Source organism: Phaenicophaeus curvirostris, chromosome 1 (assembly GCF_032191515.1).
Source record: "Phaenicophaeus curvirostris isolate KB17595 chromosome 1, BPBGC_Pcur_1.0, whole genome shotgun sequence".
NCBI lineage: Eukaryota > Metazoa > Chordata > Aves > Cuculiformes > Cuculidae > Phaenicophaeus > Phaenicophaeus curvirostris.
In genome coordinates, this window is record NC_091392.1 from 142,004,076 (window position 1) to 142,025,087 (window position 21,012).

Here is a 21,012-nt window from a genome sequence, read left to right on the forward strand (position 1 = left end):
ATTTATGCTGTGTTTATTGGAATTAATTTCTCATGCTCATCTATCAGTTTCCAATCTTCCTCTCAATATTCTGCATTCATTTCTTCAGTCCGTATTCCTGTTGACTGTTAAAATTATCTCTTGTAAATACTGCTCAGCTGATCTATTAAATACATTAAAAGCATTTACTGTGAAATTCACCTGAAATTCTTGTAGTTAATTTCATCAGGTTGCATTAAGTAACATGTGAATAATAAAACCACAGAAATAAAGTATCTTCTCCTTATTTTATCACTGAACAGCACGGTTACCTACCAAAGTTACCTAAAAAATAGTGTCCTCAGCATACAAAACAACACTAATACTTCCTATATCTAGAATAGCAAGTTAATGAAGGTAAAGGTTGTGCATTTTATTATGGCTGCATAAAAATTTGCTGTTAAGCATAATATCCTGCGATGACTGAAACATGCTAAGGCTTCAAGTTAATGTGAATGACACAGACACAAACTTCATCTAAACCAGTGGTCTGCAATATCCGTTTCAAAATATCTCTCATTTCCTCATTCCTTAGAAATAAAAACTGAAGATACCACTAGTAATACATTCAGCTTGAGGGAGTTTAGTGAATGTGTAAGCATTTCATACCTTGGATCTCATGAAGAAACTAAAATAAATGAAGAAAGAGACTCTACTCATGTTTTGTTTCACAGGAACTGACAACACATGTACTGAGGATGTGTAACCAAATCAAAGGACTTTGTTGGGGGAGAATCCGATATTAGATCTCTGAATGCAATTCCCCCCTCCCTTCCCCCTCCCCCCCCCAATATTTTATATTAATTAGGGATGTCTTGCTACAGTGACCTCTCACTCAGGTTCCAGGAGCTGATTTTCACATAGACTAATGTCTTTTTGAACATTTGCAACTCATTACAAACAACATTTTTTTCTGGCAGAAATGGACTACAATAGGTGCCTATAAAATCTGAGAAGTGGAGATTTCTCCAGATGCTAGAACAAGGGGCCACCTCTGAGAAACACATCTAAAGCAACCCAAGGGAACGCTGACTTGACACAGAACGTACTCAAATTGTAGTGGTTACTGCCACAACAGTAGGTCCTGAATTTCCTATCCTGAAGAAGTGCATGTTGAGGGGGTCTATGGTATGAACAGATTCCAAAGGGGCTTGATGACTTTGTGGAGGAGAGGTATGGTAGGGGCAGTACATGAAGTTGCTTGGATTCATTCTCCAGTGCACAAAGTGCCCAAACAATTGTTGATTGATGAAGGTGTGGTGGCACAGAGGGGGAAGCATCACTCCTTTTTGGATTGTCTCCAGAATGTCTGTATTAAAAACAGGGTATGAGGTTAGCGGGACCTTCACTCTGGTCTAAGTCAGCCTCTATTGTTAAGTGTTAGTGACAGTCAGCCCCACTATTTAAAGTCTACTTTGGGATCATTTTCTTTGGATGGTGCGTTCAGGCATTCTTTCAGACATTTAATTTTAGTTCTCAGGAATTTGAAAGTTCAAATACATCTATATAAAGCACATTCTAAAGCAATTTATTCTGTTTTGAGACCTGTCATTCCAATGTTCAGTCCTGATGATATGAGAAGTTCTGCACTGAAGTAATGCACGCAGAACAGAAGGCCGTGCACCTGCCCAGATGAGTCTGACCCAATAAAACTTGTAGAGGTGGATTTAGCTGCTGATACAGATGTCTAAATTTAAGTGAATGCAATATAGACAGCTGTATGTGAGCTAGGTGTCTAATCTTCCATTACGGTTGATGGAACTCCACTGCCTATAGCCTTTAGATCTCCAGTGACTACTGCAGAAGCTTCAGCATCCAGCTGGCAAACAGACTTCTAAATTTAGATGAGCTGAAAGGGGAGCTGGACTCATTCACAATTTCAGTTAAACCTTACAGAGTTATAAATAATTAATCTATGCTGGATGCATTTGGTGTGTTAGAAAGCAGAATCAGATCTCCCCCACACCAGTTTGTGGCTCTTCCTTCTGTGAATGACTCCTTCAGGACAGCTCAGTGCTTCAAGATGTATATAGCTCATTGCATTTCTTTTGTACCATTACCTAGGAGCTTAGATTAACCTACCCCTTCTTGGTTCAGAGAGGGAATGCACCCTGGCATCTGGAAGTCTGATTAGTAGTTGACAACCAAGTGACTATATCTATACAGAAAGCTTGTGAATTCCAAATGGATTGGAGTCATTTAAAGTCTCTAGAATTGCTTAAAATTTGAGTTCTGGCATGACCTGAGGGGACATGGGTGCAGCAGGCAGGATCGGTGGCTAGTTTGTGGGACTGTTTGAACGAGAACGTGGTCAGGACCCGAGGCTTGGACTGCAGCGCTTCCTCACTGTGCTGTGGTCTTTGAAGCCAAGCTTGTGTAAACAAGCTAATCCACCAGTGTGTGATAAGGCACATCATCACATACACGCAAACTGAAAACAAACTTGAGCACATGCACGAGGACATAGCCTATCTGATTTTGATTATTAAAACAAAAAATAAACACAAAGCAGCATCAGCAAGTGCCGCTCCCTAAGTACTATTAAAGGAACAGCTTAGCCCCTCGTGCTCAGCCCTATCACACAGGAAGTTTCTGAATGCTCTATCCTTCTTCTTTGTCAGCCAAAGACCAAGAGAGATGGGCTTTATGTAATTTGTCTGTCCTACATTTATCTCTACCTGGCAACGACTTTGTGCCGGCTGTGTGCTGCACGTTCTGTGCCTCATCCTCAGCATCGCTCTCTCTGCATTTAGAGCTGAGAACATAATGATGTCAGATCTTCTGCTCAAGACCTGGCTGAAGGGAACTAAATTCATATCATCTGTTTCCCCTAAACCTTGCTGAAATCAACTTGCCTTTTGATTCAGGCTCTGTGTCCTCATCTTTGAGTCACAGCACAACTTATCTTTCTTTTCCCATCCCTTGACAATTTGTTATTGATGCTGATTTGATGAGCAGGAAGAGTTGGGGGGGGGGGGGGCGGTGGTGGGGAGGACTGGAAATCTGAGATGTGGGGAGGTGAAGTGACTTGCCAGAGGCAATGAGGCAGCTCATTGAACTTCAAACTTAAGCTGAAGTCTCCATGGCCTCAGCAAAGTGCTGGTATCACTAAGTCACACTGAATCCCTGCAAGTCTTAGTTCATACCTCCTACGAATCCCCTGTGCGTTTCATACTAGCTTCTTGCCCTTTCCTTCTCTCAATGACCCACACGTATGCTGATGGCCTCATCAGCCTTGCTTCATGCCTTGCGAATATATTGTTCGTACCCTTCTCTCTACCTGCCTTTCCAAAAGCTTCCTTCTCTACCAGGCAGTAAGGGATGGCTCCATGCCATATTTCCATATCCATCTTGTATTGTTGCAACTGCACAACACACTTGGATTTCTGTTTGAATATCAAACTGCTATTCATCTTCCACCGTGAATTAAGCCTGCCTAGGGAAGGCATGCTTAGAGAAAAGATCTTTGCTTTCTACCCTTCTAAAAATAAATAAAGGGAAAAGTCAAAAGCTCATCATGCCCCAAAGAAATGTCTGCATCTCCACAGAAGATGTCCAAATGCCTAACCCAAGACAGAGTGGTAGAAAATTTGCAGATGGAAGGTTTTGAATATTCATAGTTTGTGTGATGCAGACCAAAGCTGCTTGCTCTTCTGAGAAGGAGTGACCAGTGCTCTTCTGAGGAGGAGTAACCAGTGCCAATACAGCATTGCCGTTGACTTTTGAAAGCTGAATGCCACTGCTGATTGTGGCAAGCAGAGCTAGAGAAGAGATTATTTTAATTGAAATGAAGATTTTGGACCATTTCACTCTGCCACACAAAGCAGTTGGGGATATTTAGGCACTACGCTGAAGAGATATTTTAAGGTACACGTTCAATATTTGAAGTTGTATGCAAACATAGGAGTGAGGGCTGGGAGGGGTGGCCATCAAGGTGGGTGTCCCCAGTACATGCAGTACAATCCCTGCTCTGGCTCTGCAGCACCGCATGGCACTTGGCTTGTCAGATATGGGTGGCAGCAAGGAGCATGGGCCACTGCTGCAGGAGGAACTGGTGGAAAACCTGAGGTTGAACGTGGCTTGCTTGGTGGATCCAACTGGGAAATATATGTTAGTTATCCTGGAAGAAAGAAACATCAGACTGAAGCTTATGTCACCACTGCTGGTTTTCTATAGCACCATATCAGTCTAACTCAACAGCACCAGCCCAGATTAGATTAAATTGGTAAAACATAAACTAATATACCTAGCAAGGATTGCAAAATGAAAAAGGAACTGTATAATTATGATATTTACAACAGATTTCAAGTACTACAAACAGCTGACTACGTCTTTAAGGGTAAGGAGGATAATTTTAAATAAACATGCTTCCTTCCTGCAAGTAATAGATTGCAATAGCAATTGGTAGGAGGATTCATCTGTTATTTTAGTTGTTCTCATGGTTTCATGGATTTTAGCTCTAACAAAAATATTTTAAAGACAGGAGTAAATTTGATTGCAGTGAAATTGTCAAAGAGGTTTTTTATATTATCTATTCTTTCTTATCATCCATTTATTTTCACAACTTTAGAACATTTTGAAACATTTCCTCTTACTCTTCAGGTTTTCTGTGACTGTTCTCTCTTCCCCCTTCAGCATGGCTATTTTTTGTATACATAACTTAAATATAGCCCCTCCAGAAATCTTTGAAGTTACAATGAATAAGAATACATTTTCTTCTTAGCAATATTCCAGCCATGCCTTTCTTCCAAGAGAGCTATATCTGTAGATAAGACAAATTTCTATTATTTTGGGTTAGATTTGGCAGAGCTATTAAAAAAAAAAGATGAATGGAAAAAACCTGTTCTCGAGCTCATGTAACCAAAAAGTACTATGAATGTGAGAAGATCTTAAAGACACCAGAACCACTGCACCGTGATAGCATTTATTACAGGAGGAAAAGCAAGAACGCCATCATGCACGTACACAGATTTAATGTGTGCCTACTTGGATTGCATTTTGAATACTATGTGCAGTCCTGGTTCTTACCTTAAAGGAAATATACTGGTAAACATTCAGGGAAGAGCTAGAGAGTATGATCAAAACCATGGAGAAATTTCCACACTTTGGCTCTTCAGCTTGAAAAAGTGATGACTTAGAGGAGATACAGCACATGTCTATAAAACCACGAGGAACATGAAGAGAGCAGAGAGAGATTGATTGTTCCCTTTCTCTTCCAACACAAGAAAGAAGGGGTGCCAAATAAAGCTAGCAGGTTCAAAATGAGCAAAACCAGATGGCTTTTCATAAAGTATACAGTTAAGCTGTGGGGTTCCCTGCAGGAAGATGTCGCCCGTGGTGGTTTCATGGGCATAAGCGGAGCTCCTGAGCATAAGCTATTGATTGCTGAGAGAGCACTCCAGCATGCATGCATGTGCTGTTCTTATTTGCTTCCTCACACTTCTCTTTCTGGCCACAGTTAGAGGCAGCATACTTTGGTCTGGCCTGGCATTACTGTTCTTATTTTCATAATTCCTTCCTGATAAAACTGTCTGAGTCTCTTTCTTTCCTCCAGCTACATCCCCAAACTCAGGTAGGAATAGGGCTGTTATTGCAGATACTTCTGTTTGTAAAAGAGGTGCTGATGTCAATGATTTACTGAAATACACACAGCAAATCTAATCAGCAAACTGTTTTGGCATTAAGAACAGGAAGAGATTATAAAAGTGTCAGGAACGAGGGACTAATTCTGTTATTTTGCCGTCTTACAACAACTGGCACTGCAACAATGGAGCCTATGAAACTCTTGTTTTTAAAGAAAAAGTGTCTTTCCACGTGAAGTTACCACCATCATAATACAGACAATGGACTGCTGTCGTCTTCAATCCACCCTGGCAGAAATATGTGCTTGACAAATGTTAGCATTAAGAAAGCTGAGACTCACTCTTTGTCCGAATTACAAAGGTGCAGGCTTCCCCTCGGAGACGTGCTTCCCCTCGGAGACGTACTTCCCACATAGATCCTATAAATAGCCCTTTGGAAAATATTTTGCTGTATTAAAAGCATTGTGTAAAATGAATTCGCCATTACACTGCACTGTTCATCTGCATGTAATACCAACGGTAATTGATTTTCTGATGGTGCATGAACTGCTAATGTAAGATCTCTGCAGAAGACTTAAAGGTGAAATCTATTTTCCCTGCCTATATAATCCGGTTTGATACAGAAGTGTACCTTAAACAAACTGGACAGGACCACAGTTCCTGCATCCCAGGTACTGCTCCAACCTGTGGTGGAGAGGTAGGTACCAGTCTAGTCTCCCCATGCTCTCTGCAAAGGTGGTGGCATCAGCCAGGCACCAGTGATAGCTTAAACACCTTTTATTCAGTAACACATATCTGCACCAGCACCTCCATTAAATGCATATTCTTCCACTTAGGCTGCTTGTTTGCATCCACATACACTGCTGGTTTTGTGTTTCTGCGCCCACTGCTCCCACATACTGCAAACCTCCAGGTCAGAAGCTGCTCCTGCATCCAGTGGCACGGAGAGGGAGGACATCGACTGTCCCACCGGGATCACATCTGTGCACAATTGGTGCAACCGCATCAGGATAGGGCCCTACAGGCTGAAGCAACTCACCTTGGCTGCAAACACATCTGAGGGCAAATATTGTCCACAGTATTTGCTGATGCTGGAACACTGCAATTACTTCTGAAATCTAACCTAATTACAGCTGCTGAAGAATTTTTCTCAGTCTTCTCTGGCTCATTTACAGTTCTCCCACATTCTCATTTATGTCTCCTTTCTTTGAGTCAATATTAACCTTTTTAACACTTTCTCTTCCTCTCCTTCCATTCCTCCTGTAATGCTCTGTGCAAGTGGAATAGCACAGCCTCTCCCGGCAGCCACCTCCGTGCACAGCCTGCCCTAGTGACGGAGGCCAAATACAACTTCCAACTTTTTACAGCTAAAGCTCTGACTTTGCAGCAGCAACAGAACACCTCACGATTTTGCATTAGCAAAATTGTTTTTGAGGGATTTGTTTGTATTTTGATGCTCTCCTGGGATGTTCAAGATAATCAGAACCATGTTTGCACAAATACCAGGAAGAGGAGCTGACAGCCACAAAAAAAAAAAAGAGCAGCCTGTGAAGCAGCCCATTTTCATTGACAACACAGAAAGGAAATAATCAAGCTCTAAGGAAAAATGTTTTCTGGATTTTTTTTTTAAACTGTATGACTATGCTCAGACTAAGAGTTTAAAACAAGTAAGTAAATCATTTTTGAATGCAGGTTTTAACTTCGTAGGGTTTGTTACCAGGAATTTAGCATCTGTTTGGACAGGGGTGAGTACGTTGTAGAACACTCCTAGTGCCTCATTTACACCTAGTGCCTACTGACTGCTGCAGTCTAAGCAACGCCAGTCGAAACACTGAAAGTGACAATGTCACAATGAACCTAATTTGGGGGGGGTTATGTCAAGATCAGTGTCTTTTTAAAACATGACAATAAGGCACCTAGACAGATGCACTAAGAGGAAATTCTGTGTCCTGGATTTGTTCATGAGATCAGAATCAGTGGTTCTCATAGTTCCTTCTCATATGTAGGGCTGTATAAGAGCAGATAATGAGAAAGATCTGAACATGTATGCTAAAAACATCCTGGAACAAAATCTTCTGAGCTGATTCTTTGAAGTCAAGCAGCTCAATTCAGACTTGCACATTGTCTTGATATGGTTAGTTGATTCCCGCTTTGAAAATCACAGACGGCAGAGCTGTAGATGTGAGGGCAGGTTCATATACACCCAAGTTTTAAGATGGTTTTTATATTTCTTCTTTTATTTACTTAACTGTCACATTTAAATTTTTCCCTGAATTTATTAACATAGTCATTAGTAATAATACAATGAGCTTAAGATGGGTGCAAGAGTAGAGTGCTGCACAGAATCAAAGCAAGCTCAGATGAATTTGAAAGAGCAAGCATGTGGTGGTAAGTACTATAACTCCAAGTCCATGAGCAAGAACAGTATTCAGGAAAAAGGAGAGGAGGGAGCAATTAGCAAAGAATTTAGAAAACTCTGTGAACTCTTGAAACTAAGGATGAATTCTAGGCTTAACCCAGCTCCTGCTGAAGGCAGTGGAGAGGGGGATCAGGCTGCCTGTTGTAAGGAGAGAAGCAATGGTTTGCCACACTTTACAGCTATTCATCAAGATCTTCTTGAAGGAAAGGGCAGGTGATCTCTATGAAACCTGCCCGGAATTAAAGTATTTGTACGGATCCACAGGGATTGTGTCTTGCAAAAAAAAATACTACTGCAGTCCAACATTAATGGAGTTGTTTTTCTTAGTCAAGGTAAAGCCGAAAACGCTGCATTTGCGTTCAGATTTCTCCCAGCCGTTCTCAATTCACTTGCGGCACTACAATCTTATTATCTTCTGTTTCACCTGGACTTCCAGAGAAATAGTGGGTCCTTCTGTACTGAGTTTTAGTTTGAACTTCATTTTCTTGAAGAGCTCTCAAAGCTGAACAAGCTTCATCGGCCTGATTTCAGACTGGACGCTTTCTCCCAGATACAGTAATTTCTTTTTCATATTAACCAGTGCAATCCTACTGAAACAGGACTACGCGATGAGAGGTATTCCTGTCCTGCTGCAAGTAAACAAAAAGTCTTGTTTGGGCCAAGAGGTGCACTGGCACAAAGGCCACTATCAACCAGAGGATAGAGAATTGTCTGTTCCCTCTATGACAGGGAATTATTTCCACAGCCTTGAGCTTTAGCTCACCAGGCTGACACACACATACAGTACGCTCCATGGCAATTGCGTGCGTACACACAGATCATAGAATCATAGAATATTTGGGGTTGGAAGAGACCTTAAAGATCATCTAGTTCCAACCCTCTGTCATGGGCTAGGACACCTCCCACTAGATCAGGCTGCCCAAGGCCCCATCCAACCTGGCTTTGAACACCTCCAGGGATGGGGCAGCCACAGCTTCCCTGGGCAACCTGTGCCAGTGCCTCACCACCCTCATAGTGAAGAAGTTCTTCCTTCTGTCTAGTCTAAATCTGCCCCTCTCCAATTTATACCCATTCCTCCTAGTCCTATCACTACAAGCCTTGGTAAAAAGTCCCTCCCCTCTGCATCGTACTGCAGAACTGTTTTGTTTCACAGGAAGGCTGTTAATGCTCAGCCACAAGTTTGCCAGACAGGAAGCTTTAAGGCTTTCTAGGCACCCAGCAGAAATTTCAGTCCTTTCAGACATTAAGCCTATTCAATGTTTAGTCACTAATTTTTTTGTGCATTAACCACTTAAACAAAACCTGTAAACTGTCTTTTGAATAAGGTCTGAATGTCAAATCTACAAGTAGGTCATACACATTACTAAGTTCTTCCATGAAAAACCCTGGCAATGGATAATTTTTTGCTTCAAAATGGATCAGGCTAAGGTAAATTCAAATCAGCAAACTGGCTGTTCTCTTATAATAACCATGCAGAAAAATAGAGCTTGATTTCCTAGATTTAGAGATCCTGAAGAGCCATCAGGCATCCTACTCCAGCACTTGGGGCAGCACCAGTAGGATGCATCCTAAGTCTGTTTCACTGTGGCATCTCTCTGGCTTTCTCTGACTCAGAACCTGTGCTGCTGGTTAATAAGTATGCACTACCTCTCCCTCCCTCAGGAAGCTGTAAGCTGCAGAGTGAAACATAATGCAGATCCTCTGAAGACCATTTCTTGCAGCAGAAATTTCTGCCAGAATTGGTTAAGGAAGTGTGTTACCCAAAGAAGGAGCTCCCCACATCCATCCTTGTGCTCCCATGCTCACCTCCCCCAGCCAGCCCAGATGGAAAGAAGCGCAGGGAACCCAGCAGCCACTGCTAGTGTGAGTTGTTTGACTAACAGGAGCCACTAGATTTATTTGCCACGTATTTATTCCTGTTGCTCTCTCTTTCAGCAAGGAAGGTAGGGAGACAAGTCATCCAAAGTTTGTCCTGCCCCTTAATTAATAGTAATCAAATTAATCCCTGCTGTTCTCCTTCTTACTTAGTTAAAAGCTTAAGAGAATAATTTCACATTCATTGCACTCTGGTCAGCTCTTTGAGGGTCCTTTATTCTTCCTCATCATGCCCCTCTCTCCCACAGTGCCGTTTCTGACTTTTGCATCAGTTTCCATTTATATTGATTATTCAGGAGACCACTTTTTACTTCTACATGAACACTAGTAGGCTTCACATTTAGATCAAGGTCTGCAAATTGCATCTTACCTCCCCACAATATGAACTGTTGCCTGTTAAAGGGCAAAAGCATTGATATTGCACAAGTAATGCCTACACTTTCAGGCTGTGGTTGGCCAGGCTCTGGCTCTGGAGGCAAGTGATGTCCAAGGTAACTCCTTCCTTGAGGCTTACATCACGTAATCTCAATCCCTGGCAGCAAGTGAAAGCAAACCAGCAGAGTTAAACCCAGTTTGTCTGGGCTAAACCTGCACCCAACCTCACACCCCTCCCAGGGGCTTGCCAGAATGGAGCAGTGGAGTCCCAGGGGAGCTGCTGTCCTCTCCTCTCTTCTGCTTGGCCCTCCACCCTGGGAGGCACCTAGCTTGTGGTTCGCAGCCCATTGAAAATTCTGCTGCATCATTTCTGGGCCACGAAGGTTGGCCAGCCCATTCTAGTTGAAACAAAAGGGATTGCAGCTTTGGACCACAGGCTCCCGATGTCTGAAAAGTTATTTACTGATATTTTGTGATTAGAAAACTATTATTTTTTTTTAATTGAACGCTGGACTTCTGCCCTAAAGTTCTTAATGTGGCATCTAGCGTAACCCTTTGGTTAATTTCCAAACCAAACACAGTGTTGACAGTACTGAGTTATTTTCCTTGTGTCACTGGACTGAGAGAAAGGCTGCGTGTTTTGAATGGCTGGTGTTTCACAACGGGACTCAGGTATGCGCTGGGAAAAGCCTGTCTCACCCACAGCCAATCTGCTGTTTGTTGCCCTAATTAAAGTTTACACTGGTAACCTAGGGAATGAATTAAGAAACAAACCTTAACCAGTCTCGCTACTTCACTTGTGCAATGGGGTCCTTAGAAATTCACAGGGAAAATGTTAAAACAGGGTGGAGATGTAATTTTGTACTTATGCCCCTGTGTCTTGCTGATCGCCTTTCTCAGTGTGTTATTTTCCTCAAGGTACTTGGTTTCCCAGCTTTTGAAAATGTAGGGCTGTTTTGGAGGTAGGGTTTTGGTAGGTTTTCAAAAGGACTGGACTATCAAATCATGTGGTGTATATAATCACGGGAAGTTCCTTTTCTCTAACCTTACAAGGCTTGAAGATTTTATGTTATACTTCATTGTGCAATGCAAGAAAAATACCTCGGGAACAGAAATGTCTTTTATTGCGCTCCCCATGTATCTGATGCTTTATTCCCTCAGGCACTACTTGTTTGCCAAAGGATTGTTTAACCACTGTTTGACAATTTCCAAATGGGAAAAAATGCTGGGTTTCATCCAAAGGAAGGGAGGGGCTTTTCAAAGTTTTGTATTTAATCTTGGTTAAAAGTAAACAACTTCAGCCTTTCAACATTAGTCATGCCTGTTGTATAAAGTACGGCGTAAAAGTGCTCAGCAAAAGAGCACAACGTTTTTCTGTACTTTGTAATTATTCGCATTTGCATTAGGGATTGAATCAGATCAAATAATTGGCTGGATGTGGCGCACAGGGCTAGCCAAGCACCGTGGCGGTGTGACGGGGTGAGCTGAGTGGTGAGGGTAGTGGGAGAAGCAGCACAGCTCCTCGCTGGAGCCAGGTAGCTGCAGCAACCTGCAGCCCACACACTGCACCCACGCACACACACCCCGCGTGGGCAGAGAGGTCTCTGCCGGCTGATATTTTGCAAGGATTAACGAGACTTTAAAAGGGAGGCAGAATCATAGAATAGTTTGGGTTGGAAGGAACCTTAAAGATCATCCAGTTCCAACTCCTCTGCCATGGGCAGGGACACCTCCCGCCAGAACAGGCTGCCCAAGCGTCCATCCAACCTGGCCTTGAACACCTCCAGGGATGGGGCAGCCACAGCTTCCCTGGGCAACCTGCGCCCGTGCCTCACCATGCTCATTGTGAATAAATCCTTCCTAATGTCTAGCCTAAATCTGCCCCTCTCCAGTTTATACCCATTGCCCCTAGTCCTACCACCTCTGCAAGCAGTCCCTCCCCAATGGAGAGAATGGGGGAACGGATTGGAGGGCGATGGGGAAGCAGCCCCATCACCCCACACAAACTGCTGGCACAAGTCCCGCAGCGCTGCCAGGCCCTTTGGTGGGGACAGAGCTGGCACCAGCCAAAGGGGCTTCCCTCCCGCCCCCAGGAAACCCCTTCTCTGAGCTAAAACTCAACTCTCCTAAAAGCAAACGCCCCATGCCGGGAGGAGACCCCTTCGGCGGGTGGAAGAGCTGCCCAACCCGGTTATTTCTTCGGCGCAGCAATGGGGAGAAGGGGAATTAAGCCGGGTGGACACGGCAGCGGGACCTGGGGGGCGGGCAAGTCGCGTCCCCCTGCCCGGACAGTCGCACCCTCCGTGGGAGGAGGAGGGCAAAGCCCCGGGCCCCGCTCGCTGCAGCCGCCACCCGCCGGCAGGAACGCCCGGCGAGGCGAAAGCCAAGCTCCAAATCAGCAGCTCGTCCCAGGCTCCCGCTGCCTTATCTCTCACCGGCCACTTTGCAGGAGGAGTATTAGGCAAAGGGGAGAAAAAAAAAAAAATGCAAAGCGGGGAATAAAAAGAATGACCTACTTTGCAACACGAAAAAAAAATAAAAGAGGAGCTCTCTGTCAAGGTTTTGCTCTAGTTGTCGGCACCGCGTTGCATAACCCGAGCGGGAGCTCCCGCCCGGTGCCCCGCTCCGGCTCCGCCACCCCCGGGCCGGGGGTCGTGTCCCCCCTCCGAATCGGTGTGTCCCCAGACCGGGGCCCACCCGAGTGCCCTGGGGGCGGCGGGGACGGAGACACACGCCGTGGGGTCGGGGGTGACCCGGGGTCGGGGGCGATGGAGGTGGGGGGGGGGGGGGGATGTCGCTATAAGCATCCGTAAAGGACGTTGTGAAACCATCCTTGATGCTCGGCCGCCGTTTCCATTGAGGGGTGGATTTTATTTATTTATTTATTTATTTATTTATTTATTTATCCCCTGCTTTTCCCTTTTCGTTCTCTTTCCAGCTTCTCCTTTTCTTGGATCCTCGCCTGTCTCCTCCCACAGAACGAGAGAGAGAGGGAAAAAAAAAAAAAAAAAAAGGAGGGGAAAAAAAAAAAAAAAGGTCACGTATGTTTGGAAAAATATGTAGGTCAGTGGAACATTCCCTGCACTTGTGCACAGGGAGCCGGGGCGGGATCGCTCCTCCGCAGCCCTCTCGCTCCCCAGCCGCGGGGAGGGAGGAGGCGAGCGCCGCGTCCCCTTTCCCCCCCTCCCCGATCCTGCGGGCTCCCCGCTCGCTGCCGGGGGAGGCGAGCGGGGGCGGCGGGGAGGCGGCGGCGATGAAGGGCCGCCGGAGAGGATGCCCCCGCCTCGCCCACCGGGCCGCAACTTCTCGGAGAACTCCGGCCCCCGCGCCGCCCCGCCCGGCCGCGCGCCCAACTTGATGCCCCAGCGGCGGCCCCGGCCCCCGGCCCCCGCGCGCTCCCCCTCCCGCCGCCGGCGGAGCCCCCGGCCCCGGCGCTCGTGGGTCCCGCGGCGCCCGGGGCGGCGGCAGCAGCAGCGCGGCATGAGGCGGCCCCGCGCACCATGAGACGCGGCACCGGGCGGGAGGCGGGCGGCGTCCCCGGCTCTTCGGCGGCGAGCAAGAGTTCGCCGGCTCCCGAGCCCGGCCTCCCGCGCGGCTGGGGCGGCAGGCACCGCGGCGGCAGGCACCGCAGGAGCGGCGGCATCCAGCCCGGCGGCGGCGGCGGCGGCTCCCGCGCCCAGGTGGCCTCGGCGGACAGCAGCAGCGGCGGCGGCGCCTGGCGCTTCCTCGTCGCGCTCCCGCAGCATCCCAGGTAACGCGCGGCCCTGCGGCCCCGGCGCTCGGGATGCGGCTCCCCCCGCGCCGGGTCGCGGCTCCCTCCTCCGTTGCCCGGGGGGAGCGGCCCGGCCGCGCTGGACCCTCCCTTCGGGGAATAAAAAAAAAAATCAATGCCCCCCCCCACTCCATCCCTCACCCTCCCCCATCCCGTTCAGGTGCGGTTCCCTGGCGTTGCGGGTTCGTTTAGGCTAGAGGGGCTTGAAGATGGGTCGAGGCAAACTTCCAGCAGGACCAGTGGGGTTTCTGACCGGGTGAAGCCTCCCGGTTGAGCCAGGAGAGCCCCGCTTGTTTCCCTGCGCTGTGCGTGACGTTAAACCCACCCAGGACCCCTTCCACGAAGAGCTGTGCGGTGGTGATTTCCTCTGTGGTCACCGGTCTGATTTGTTAATTAACAGGCACGCTCATCCAGAAACTTTCCTCCGTACTCCTTAGCTGCCTACAGGATGGCAGCTGACTTTCACTCAAGTGACTCAGAAATAATTAGCGGTTATAAGCATCGCAGCCGGCAGAGGAACTTTAATCTTTCCATGGCGCTGTGTCTCCAGGAGGGCTGTGGGGTTCCCTTGGACGGGCACAGCTAACCTGAGCGTTCGGCTCAACAAGTGGCCGCCTCCTGAAGTGGAAAATTATCTCTTACCCAGTGTGAAATGCTCATTTGTATCCCACCGTGGGCTTAGTTTATCTGGTGGTACTGAATAATTAGTGTTCACTGTTTCCAGACCTAGCCTGCTGATTCACTGATCCATGTCCGATACCGAGAGCTGTCGGCTGACGCAGGGCCCAATCCTGCATACATTTCTGTAGATGAATATTGACTGAATTGCTCTGCAACAGGCGTATTCAGGGAAGGTAACTGCCAAGATTTGCGCTGTCTCCCTAGAACAGGTGAAAATGAAGATTTTCCAGAGCCAGGTACCCGACACCAGGGTGATTCCCTGAGCTGGCAGCACTTCTGTGACCTGCTCCAAAGCCTGGAGACCGCAGGCTTGCCTAATGCTACTTTCCCTCCTGAATAAAGGTGCTGCCCAGCATGCAGGCAGGATCAAACCAACAGACTCGACTTCGCAGAATTACCACTATTGCCCTATTTTCTAGTCTAGTGCATGCAAGAGCACTTGAAGGAGTTATTTTATCATAGGCAGCAATGTTGCCTGCAGTTCAAATTATCTAGTGCTTTCCAGTACAATGCTCTGCTTTCAGGTGCTTATGCATTCGTTAAGCTTAAAACTAGGCTGACATTTTCCAAGTTGAGTGTTTTCTGAAGACAGACTCTCTTTGGGAAGTTTCAGATTAAATGATTCAGTTATTTCTGAGAACGTGTTTAGCGGGAAAAGTATTTTTTGGCCATGGCCATGTGTCTGATGAAGATGGTTTAGGTATGCATGACCCTGCATTAGGAGACCTTGATCTTTTTTTTCTGCGAATGTGCATCTTTTGGCTATCTTGAGAAACACTTAGAGACTGTCAAATTCTTGTGAGTTCGTGTTCTGGAGCAGGAAAAAGCATACTTGGCTTGGGATCAGTCTTGTGATGGAGCCGTGCCTTATGTTGGGCCTGTGAAAAGCTTCCAGAATTTGTCTCAGTTATCATTTCGTTACAACACACTCTGGGTGGAGGGATGTTGAGGGCTTGACCGTTACACTTGTTGAAGACGCTCTCAGTACAGGGCTCACTGAACACCCCAGCATTGTTAAATGCTGAGCAACCACTCATCTTCCTTGGAAGAATGAGAGTGCACCAGCTGGTGGCTGAAGTCCTGAGTGGGCTTTCCCCTGTAGATACTCTTTCCAGCTGTTACTGCTACAGCGAGCACCCTAAGGAAGGAGCATGAAGACTGTCTCAGCTGAGTGTCTCGGTGTCTTCGGTTGCAGGGTGTGCCCGCTGATGGCGATGGTGAGGAAACTGCTTAATTTACATTCACGGTGACAAGAAATGGTGGGACTAGAATGGTGAGGAGCAAGCAGTGTTGATGGAGGCACGGGGAAAGTGAAAAGCACGGACCTCAAATTAAATCAGAGGACTTAATATGACAAACCTTGGCAACAACGTGCAGGGGAGATGCTGGAACTGTAGATAGAGGTGGAAACCCAGACCAGACAAGGAAAGGAGAAGGAAAGGAAAAGAGAAATAAAAATGCAAGTGAGAGACTGTGGGCAGAAAAAAAGTGATGAGAGACTTGCAGTGGACAGGAACGGGAGATCTGAGCCAGCAAAAGCAGCTGCTTCCAGTCTTTCAATAACTGGGTCATGGTACTATTGCTTTTTCATGCTTCCCATCTCCCTCCTCACACTGCCTACTGTGTTCTCCAGCCTCCACTTCTTCACCCCTCCTCTGGTGCCCTCACAGAAACTGTTCCTGTCTCCTTGCCATGAGGAGCAACTGTTGTTGCCCTGGTCATGAACTTTGGACCTGGAGGAGAGCTATCTCCATTGTGGAGCCCAGGCGCTGGATTTGTGCTATGCCTCTGTGTTTGTTCTCCTCCTTATCCTGTACTCCACCATCTGGCAGTACCCCAAGGAGCAGGACTTGGCCACGAAACCAGTCTCTGGCCCCCACCTGTCTGCCCACCTTCTTCTAGCACTAGGATTGCCATGGACAGGATAGGAACTTCGTGTGTCCTAGTTAAGTCTCAGGCTTGATCTTTATACCATGGGTTGAAAGAACTCAACCGAGTCAGTGACTGCTGACAGAGGCAAGAGTGAGTTTTCCACTTTTTAAACTGGAAGAAGAATTTGTAGCTCACTATATTAATAATACAATGAAAGAGCGAAATCCCATGAAAAAAATGTAATGTTATAACTGATGTTGCATTGTAATACATTCATTTGAGGTAGGAAAATTAAGATCAACAACTGATGGTTTGGATTTGTAGCTCTAGCACTCTTTTAAGAATACGACATTTTGCACAGCAAATATAATGATTTAAATAATCATTGCCTGTGTTGAACCGTAAGTTTTGAGCAATCACGTCCCTATACAATCCATGACTGACAAATATCATACCATTGAAAATGACAGTCAAATATGTATTTTGTGTGTATTTAGTTGCTTTTCTTTCTTTCTAGGCTGATTTTAAGTAACTTCCATTTGTGCTTATAGTTTTGCTGTTAGGCTCTTAGAGCAGATGCACTTCAGTTGCAGATTTTGTAGAGGTTTCATTATCTGTATTAAAAAGTCATTTTCCTAGGTTTGATTTATCTTTCTGTTGATCCTTGATCTTATTAAAACTCATTCTTGAAAAACTAGGCTGAGGCCATGCAAGTATTTGTATTTTAGTTATTATTATTTAATTCAGTCAGAAATTGGCAACGGCTGATAGACTGACTTTTTCTTTATGAGACTGAAGTTTGAAAAGGAAACAACGTGTGATAGTATTTAAGCAGGATGCATAGATAGTGGTGGATTTGCTTATGTAGTGGTGCTTTTTGTATTTCACGGTATTTTGGGAGGGACTAAAGCCATTACTATTTGTTGTGACCTGCTGTGACCACACAGTATGTATATGTACCAGTGTATCCCCAGCTGAATTCAGATGTACAAGAGTTGCACGGCAGGAAAGGTGAGAGGGTCAGAAGGGATGTGGTGCTGTAGACTCATGCTCTGAGTAAGCAGCTGACAAACTGCAGACATGGTTCACTTTCCACTCCTTGAATTTCTCTTGTGGTGGCTCAGAGTTGTTGGCAGATTAGGTTGAGGGACTTTGGAAGCACGGCTTTCTTGGCTTTGTGCACATAAATTCTAAGGGGATAGAGAGGTAAGTACTGAGGTTTTTTATGCTTCTCTTCCTATGTCTCTTCCCCCTGAAGGCAAATCATGAAGCACAACTCACTTCAACCAAAATGTTGTATTTAATTATACTTTGGTAAAGACAGTTCTGTTCTTTTATCCAAGGACCATGGCAGAGATCAGTGTTTCTTGCACACTGCCTCCCGCATTTGGAAGGAATAGCCTTATGCACCCCCAACACTAGTTTTAATCCTGCTTCAGTCTGAAAATTCACCTGTGGATTCACAAAAATAAAGCTCTCACTAGGTCACTGGTTAGCTCGGACCCTGTCACTAGCAAATAGTATTGCCACACGCTTTGCCCCATACTCTCTAAGTACCTGCTTGCTGTTCCTTGTCCTCTCCTTTATCTGCAAGCTCTTTGAGGCAATGCCATCTCTTTCTTCTGTACATGCCTAGAGCTCCAAGATACTCAAAAAATGACTATGTAAATGATAGGAACAGGAAGGTTATCTCCCCTCCTCCTGCTTAGGCACAAGTCTGTGGAAAACGGCTGATCTTTTGCTGGCCTGATTATGACAGAAGGTGTTTTTCAGCTGTTTTACCACTGTTCTTAGGGATCTGGGTATAAAATAGAATATTTCTAGCCAAGTGAAATGATGATATGGGAAAAAAAACCTAGAGGATGTGCATGTGCATTTGAGATCATAATGGAAGTTTCGAAGTTCAGGTATAAAATATCTTTGTCATTTCAAAACATACAAGAAGTGCCAGCATGACAGAACATCATCTACTGGGACATTTCAATCACCTTTTCTCATTGAGTATCTTCATGTCAGGAGAATGTAATATGCATGCCAGGTTGAAAGTTTATAGAAGAAAGTATACGTTAGCTGAAGCAGTCATAGAAATTCATTGCTACAGGTCACTGAAGATGCAGAAGCTTACACAAAATCTTCCATAGACTACTCAGAAAAAAATCAATGCAATGCTCAGATGTGAGTTTAAAAAAGAAAGGCAAATAGAATATTACAGATTATTTACAAGGGGGTGGAAAATAATGAAAAATAATCCCATTATTTCACTGCATAAGCTGTGGTGTGCCCACATCTTCAATATCACATGTTGTTGATCCCCGCAACTCAAATGTCTCTAAGGCAAGGGAAGAGATTCAGAAAGAGGCAGCAAAGGGTATCAGAGGAAGAGAGTGGCTCCTGCCTGAGGAGTGACAATATTGATGAAGCGATGCAACAGAAATATGTAAAACTATGCAAAGCATGGAGAAGAAAAACTGGGAGTAACTGTTTGCAGCGACAGCATTGGAGGACATCTGATGCAGCAGGCAATTGTGGAGATGGAAACAAAAGGAGGTGGCCCTTCATGCGGCGTGGTCAGTCTGCTGATCTCCTCAGCACAGGATGTGGATGCTGAGAGGTTACGTGAGCTAATGAGGTGACTGGATGAGTTCATGAAAGAGAAATCCATCAAGGACTGTTAAATATAAAACCACTGCCTCTGGCTTCAGCAGTTTTGAGTTGCAGATTCTGGGAAACCTGGTGCATATTCTGAGGATGTATCACTGTTGATTTGCCTTGTTCCTGTACTCACCCCTCAGCACCTGTGCCTAGCGATGGCTGAGAAGGGATGCCAAGCCAGGTGGTCTCCTTGGCCGTGTCTGCTTGGCAAAATGGAGTGGGTCAGTGTCCAGTCCCCCTAGGCACCCAAAGTGAAGGGGCTCCTGGTGGCTTGCACTTTGCCTGCTCAGGGCTGGCCCCGTTATAGCACAACTGTTGTGGAAAGAGCTAGTTGGAAGAAATTAGTTGAAGAGCTCCAAAGCAGAGCTAGTGCCACGTTACGATAAGCAAGCTTGCCTCCCTGGTGTCCTATTATTGAGCTGTGCAGGCATGGCGAGGACAGACAGCCTTATCTTCTTGGGTTCAAGTATGGTCAGAAAGCAATTATATTCATGGAAGCAATCCCACCAAGGGGCATTGAATACCAAGATACAGTGTCTGGCTAAAGAAGTCTCTGCTGGGAGACAGTAATATTTCTACATGCCTGCCTTGCTCAAGCAGGCTTCCTGAGCCTTTGCTCTTGCCTGGTGTCAGGAAGAGGATTTGAGGCAAGGTGGTCATCTTCCCTGCTGTGGTGTCGCTGTAGTTAAAGTTTTATCTGTCTGTATGTGACCAGGCTTTGAAGTTCTGAACTGACAATGTGAGGATGCATTGGAAATGAATTTTCTTCATCTGTCCTCTGTACTTAAGCACTGGTTAAAAGAATAATGTTGCATTGACTGCTGTTTACTAAACCAGACGATTTGCTTAATCACCTGAAAGGCAGATTTTGAAGCCCTAGATCATGCTTACGCTGGCTGTGCTAAACCAAAGACTCTGTATTGCTGTTCTTTTAAGCAACAGTCAAAGCACAATGTATTGAAAGGTAGCTCATAGTGATGATATTTGCTAGCTTTTAGATGAGACCTATTGCTTTTAAAGCAACAGCAACAATCCCAAATGGAGCAATGTGCAAGTCGTTCTGATTGTTTCTTAAAATTTCTAGATGCTAGCTGGGACAGAAACTCCAATACATCACTTAAAGGAGCTCACAACTGCCTAGCTGTATTTTTGGGCTACTTTATGTAATAAAATGGCAGACCTTTACACTGCCTGCGCAAGCAAGGTTGCATAAGCAGCCCGGGGAAACAACCAGAGCTCCATTGCTGCACGTCTTATTTGATCTCATTTAACATTATTTAATAAGTGATATTAACCTCTCCCTCCCCACCACGTTGTCTCAAAGCAGTGATACTGATTTAATTTCATGCACAGACCTTACTTTTTAGAGAAGTCATCAAACTTTTCAGTCAATTGAGCAGTCTGATGCCTGGGGAGCCTAGAATTTTCTGTGAACAGCACTTGATCCAGTTAAAAATAAAAAGACATTACAAAAAGCCTTGAACAGGAAAACACTTGGTTTTCATTCTTGGTTCCAATTTGGTATCCTTTCTTAGAGTTCATCACTATGGTTTGTTCTGTCTTAGGAAAAACAAGTTATTATTCAAGCAGCTTTATTTCTTTTTTTTTTCTTTAAAAATGAACGATACTCTTCAATCATTGGGAAGAAAAACAGCATGAGAAAAACATAATCAGCTTTAGCAAACTTACAGATGGCAATGAATTTCTTTAAGCATAATTTTAGCCCTGCAAACAATAATAATTGTGTTTGATTATTTGTTATCATT

The 21,012-nt window shown here is 45.3% G+C and overlaps 2 protein-coding genes across 6 annotated transcripts in view; both read left to right on the forward strand.

The window, feature by feature from the left end:
- RPL31 (ribosomal protein L31) overlaps positions 1 to 21,012 on the forward strand; it is a 492,543-nt gene that overhangs the window by 356,418 nt on the left and 115,113 nt on the right. The gene's annotated exons all lie outside the window — the stretch shown is intronic.
- NPAS2 (neuronal PAS domain protein 2) overlaps positions 13,505 to 21,012 on the forward strand; it is a 113,526-nt gene continuing 106,018 nt past the window's right edge. Inside the window, exon 1 of one of the 2 annotated variants that reach the window (XM_069876657.1) lies at positions 13,505 to 14,020. In XM_069876657.1, coding sequence (XP_069732758.1) covers positions 13,770 to 14,020 — 251 coding nt within the window. In that variant the 5' untranslated portion in view covers positions 13,505 to 13,769. The remainder of the gene's footprint in view (positions 14,021 to 21,012) is intronic. The other variant, XM_069876648.1, reaches the window with a different exon arrangement.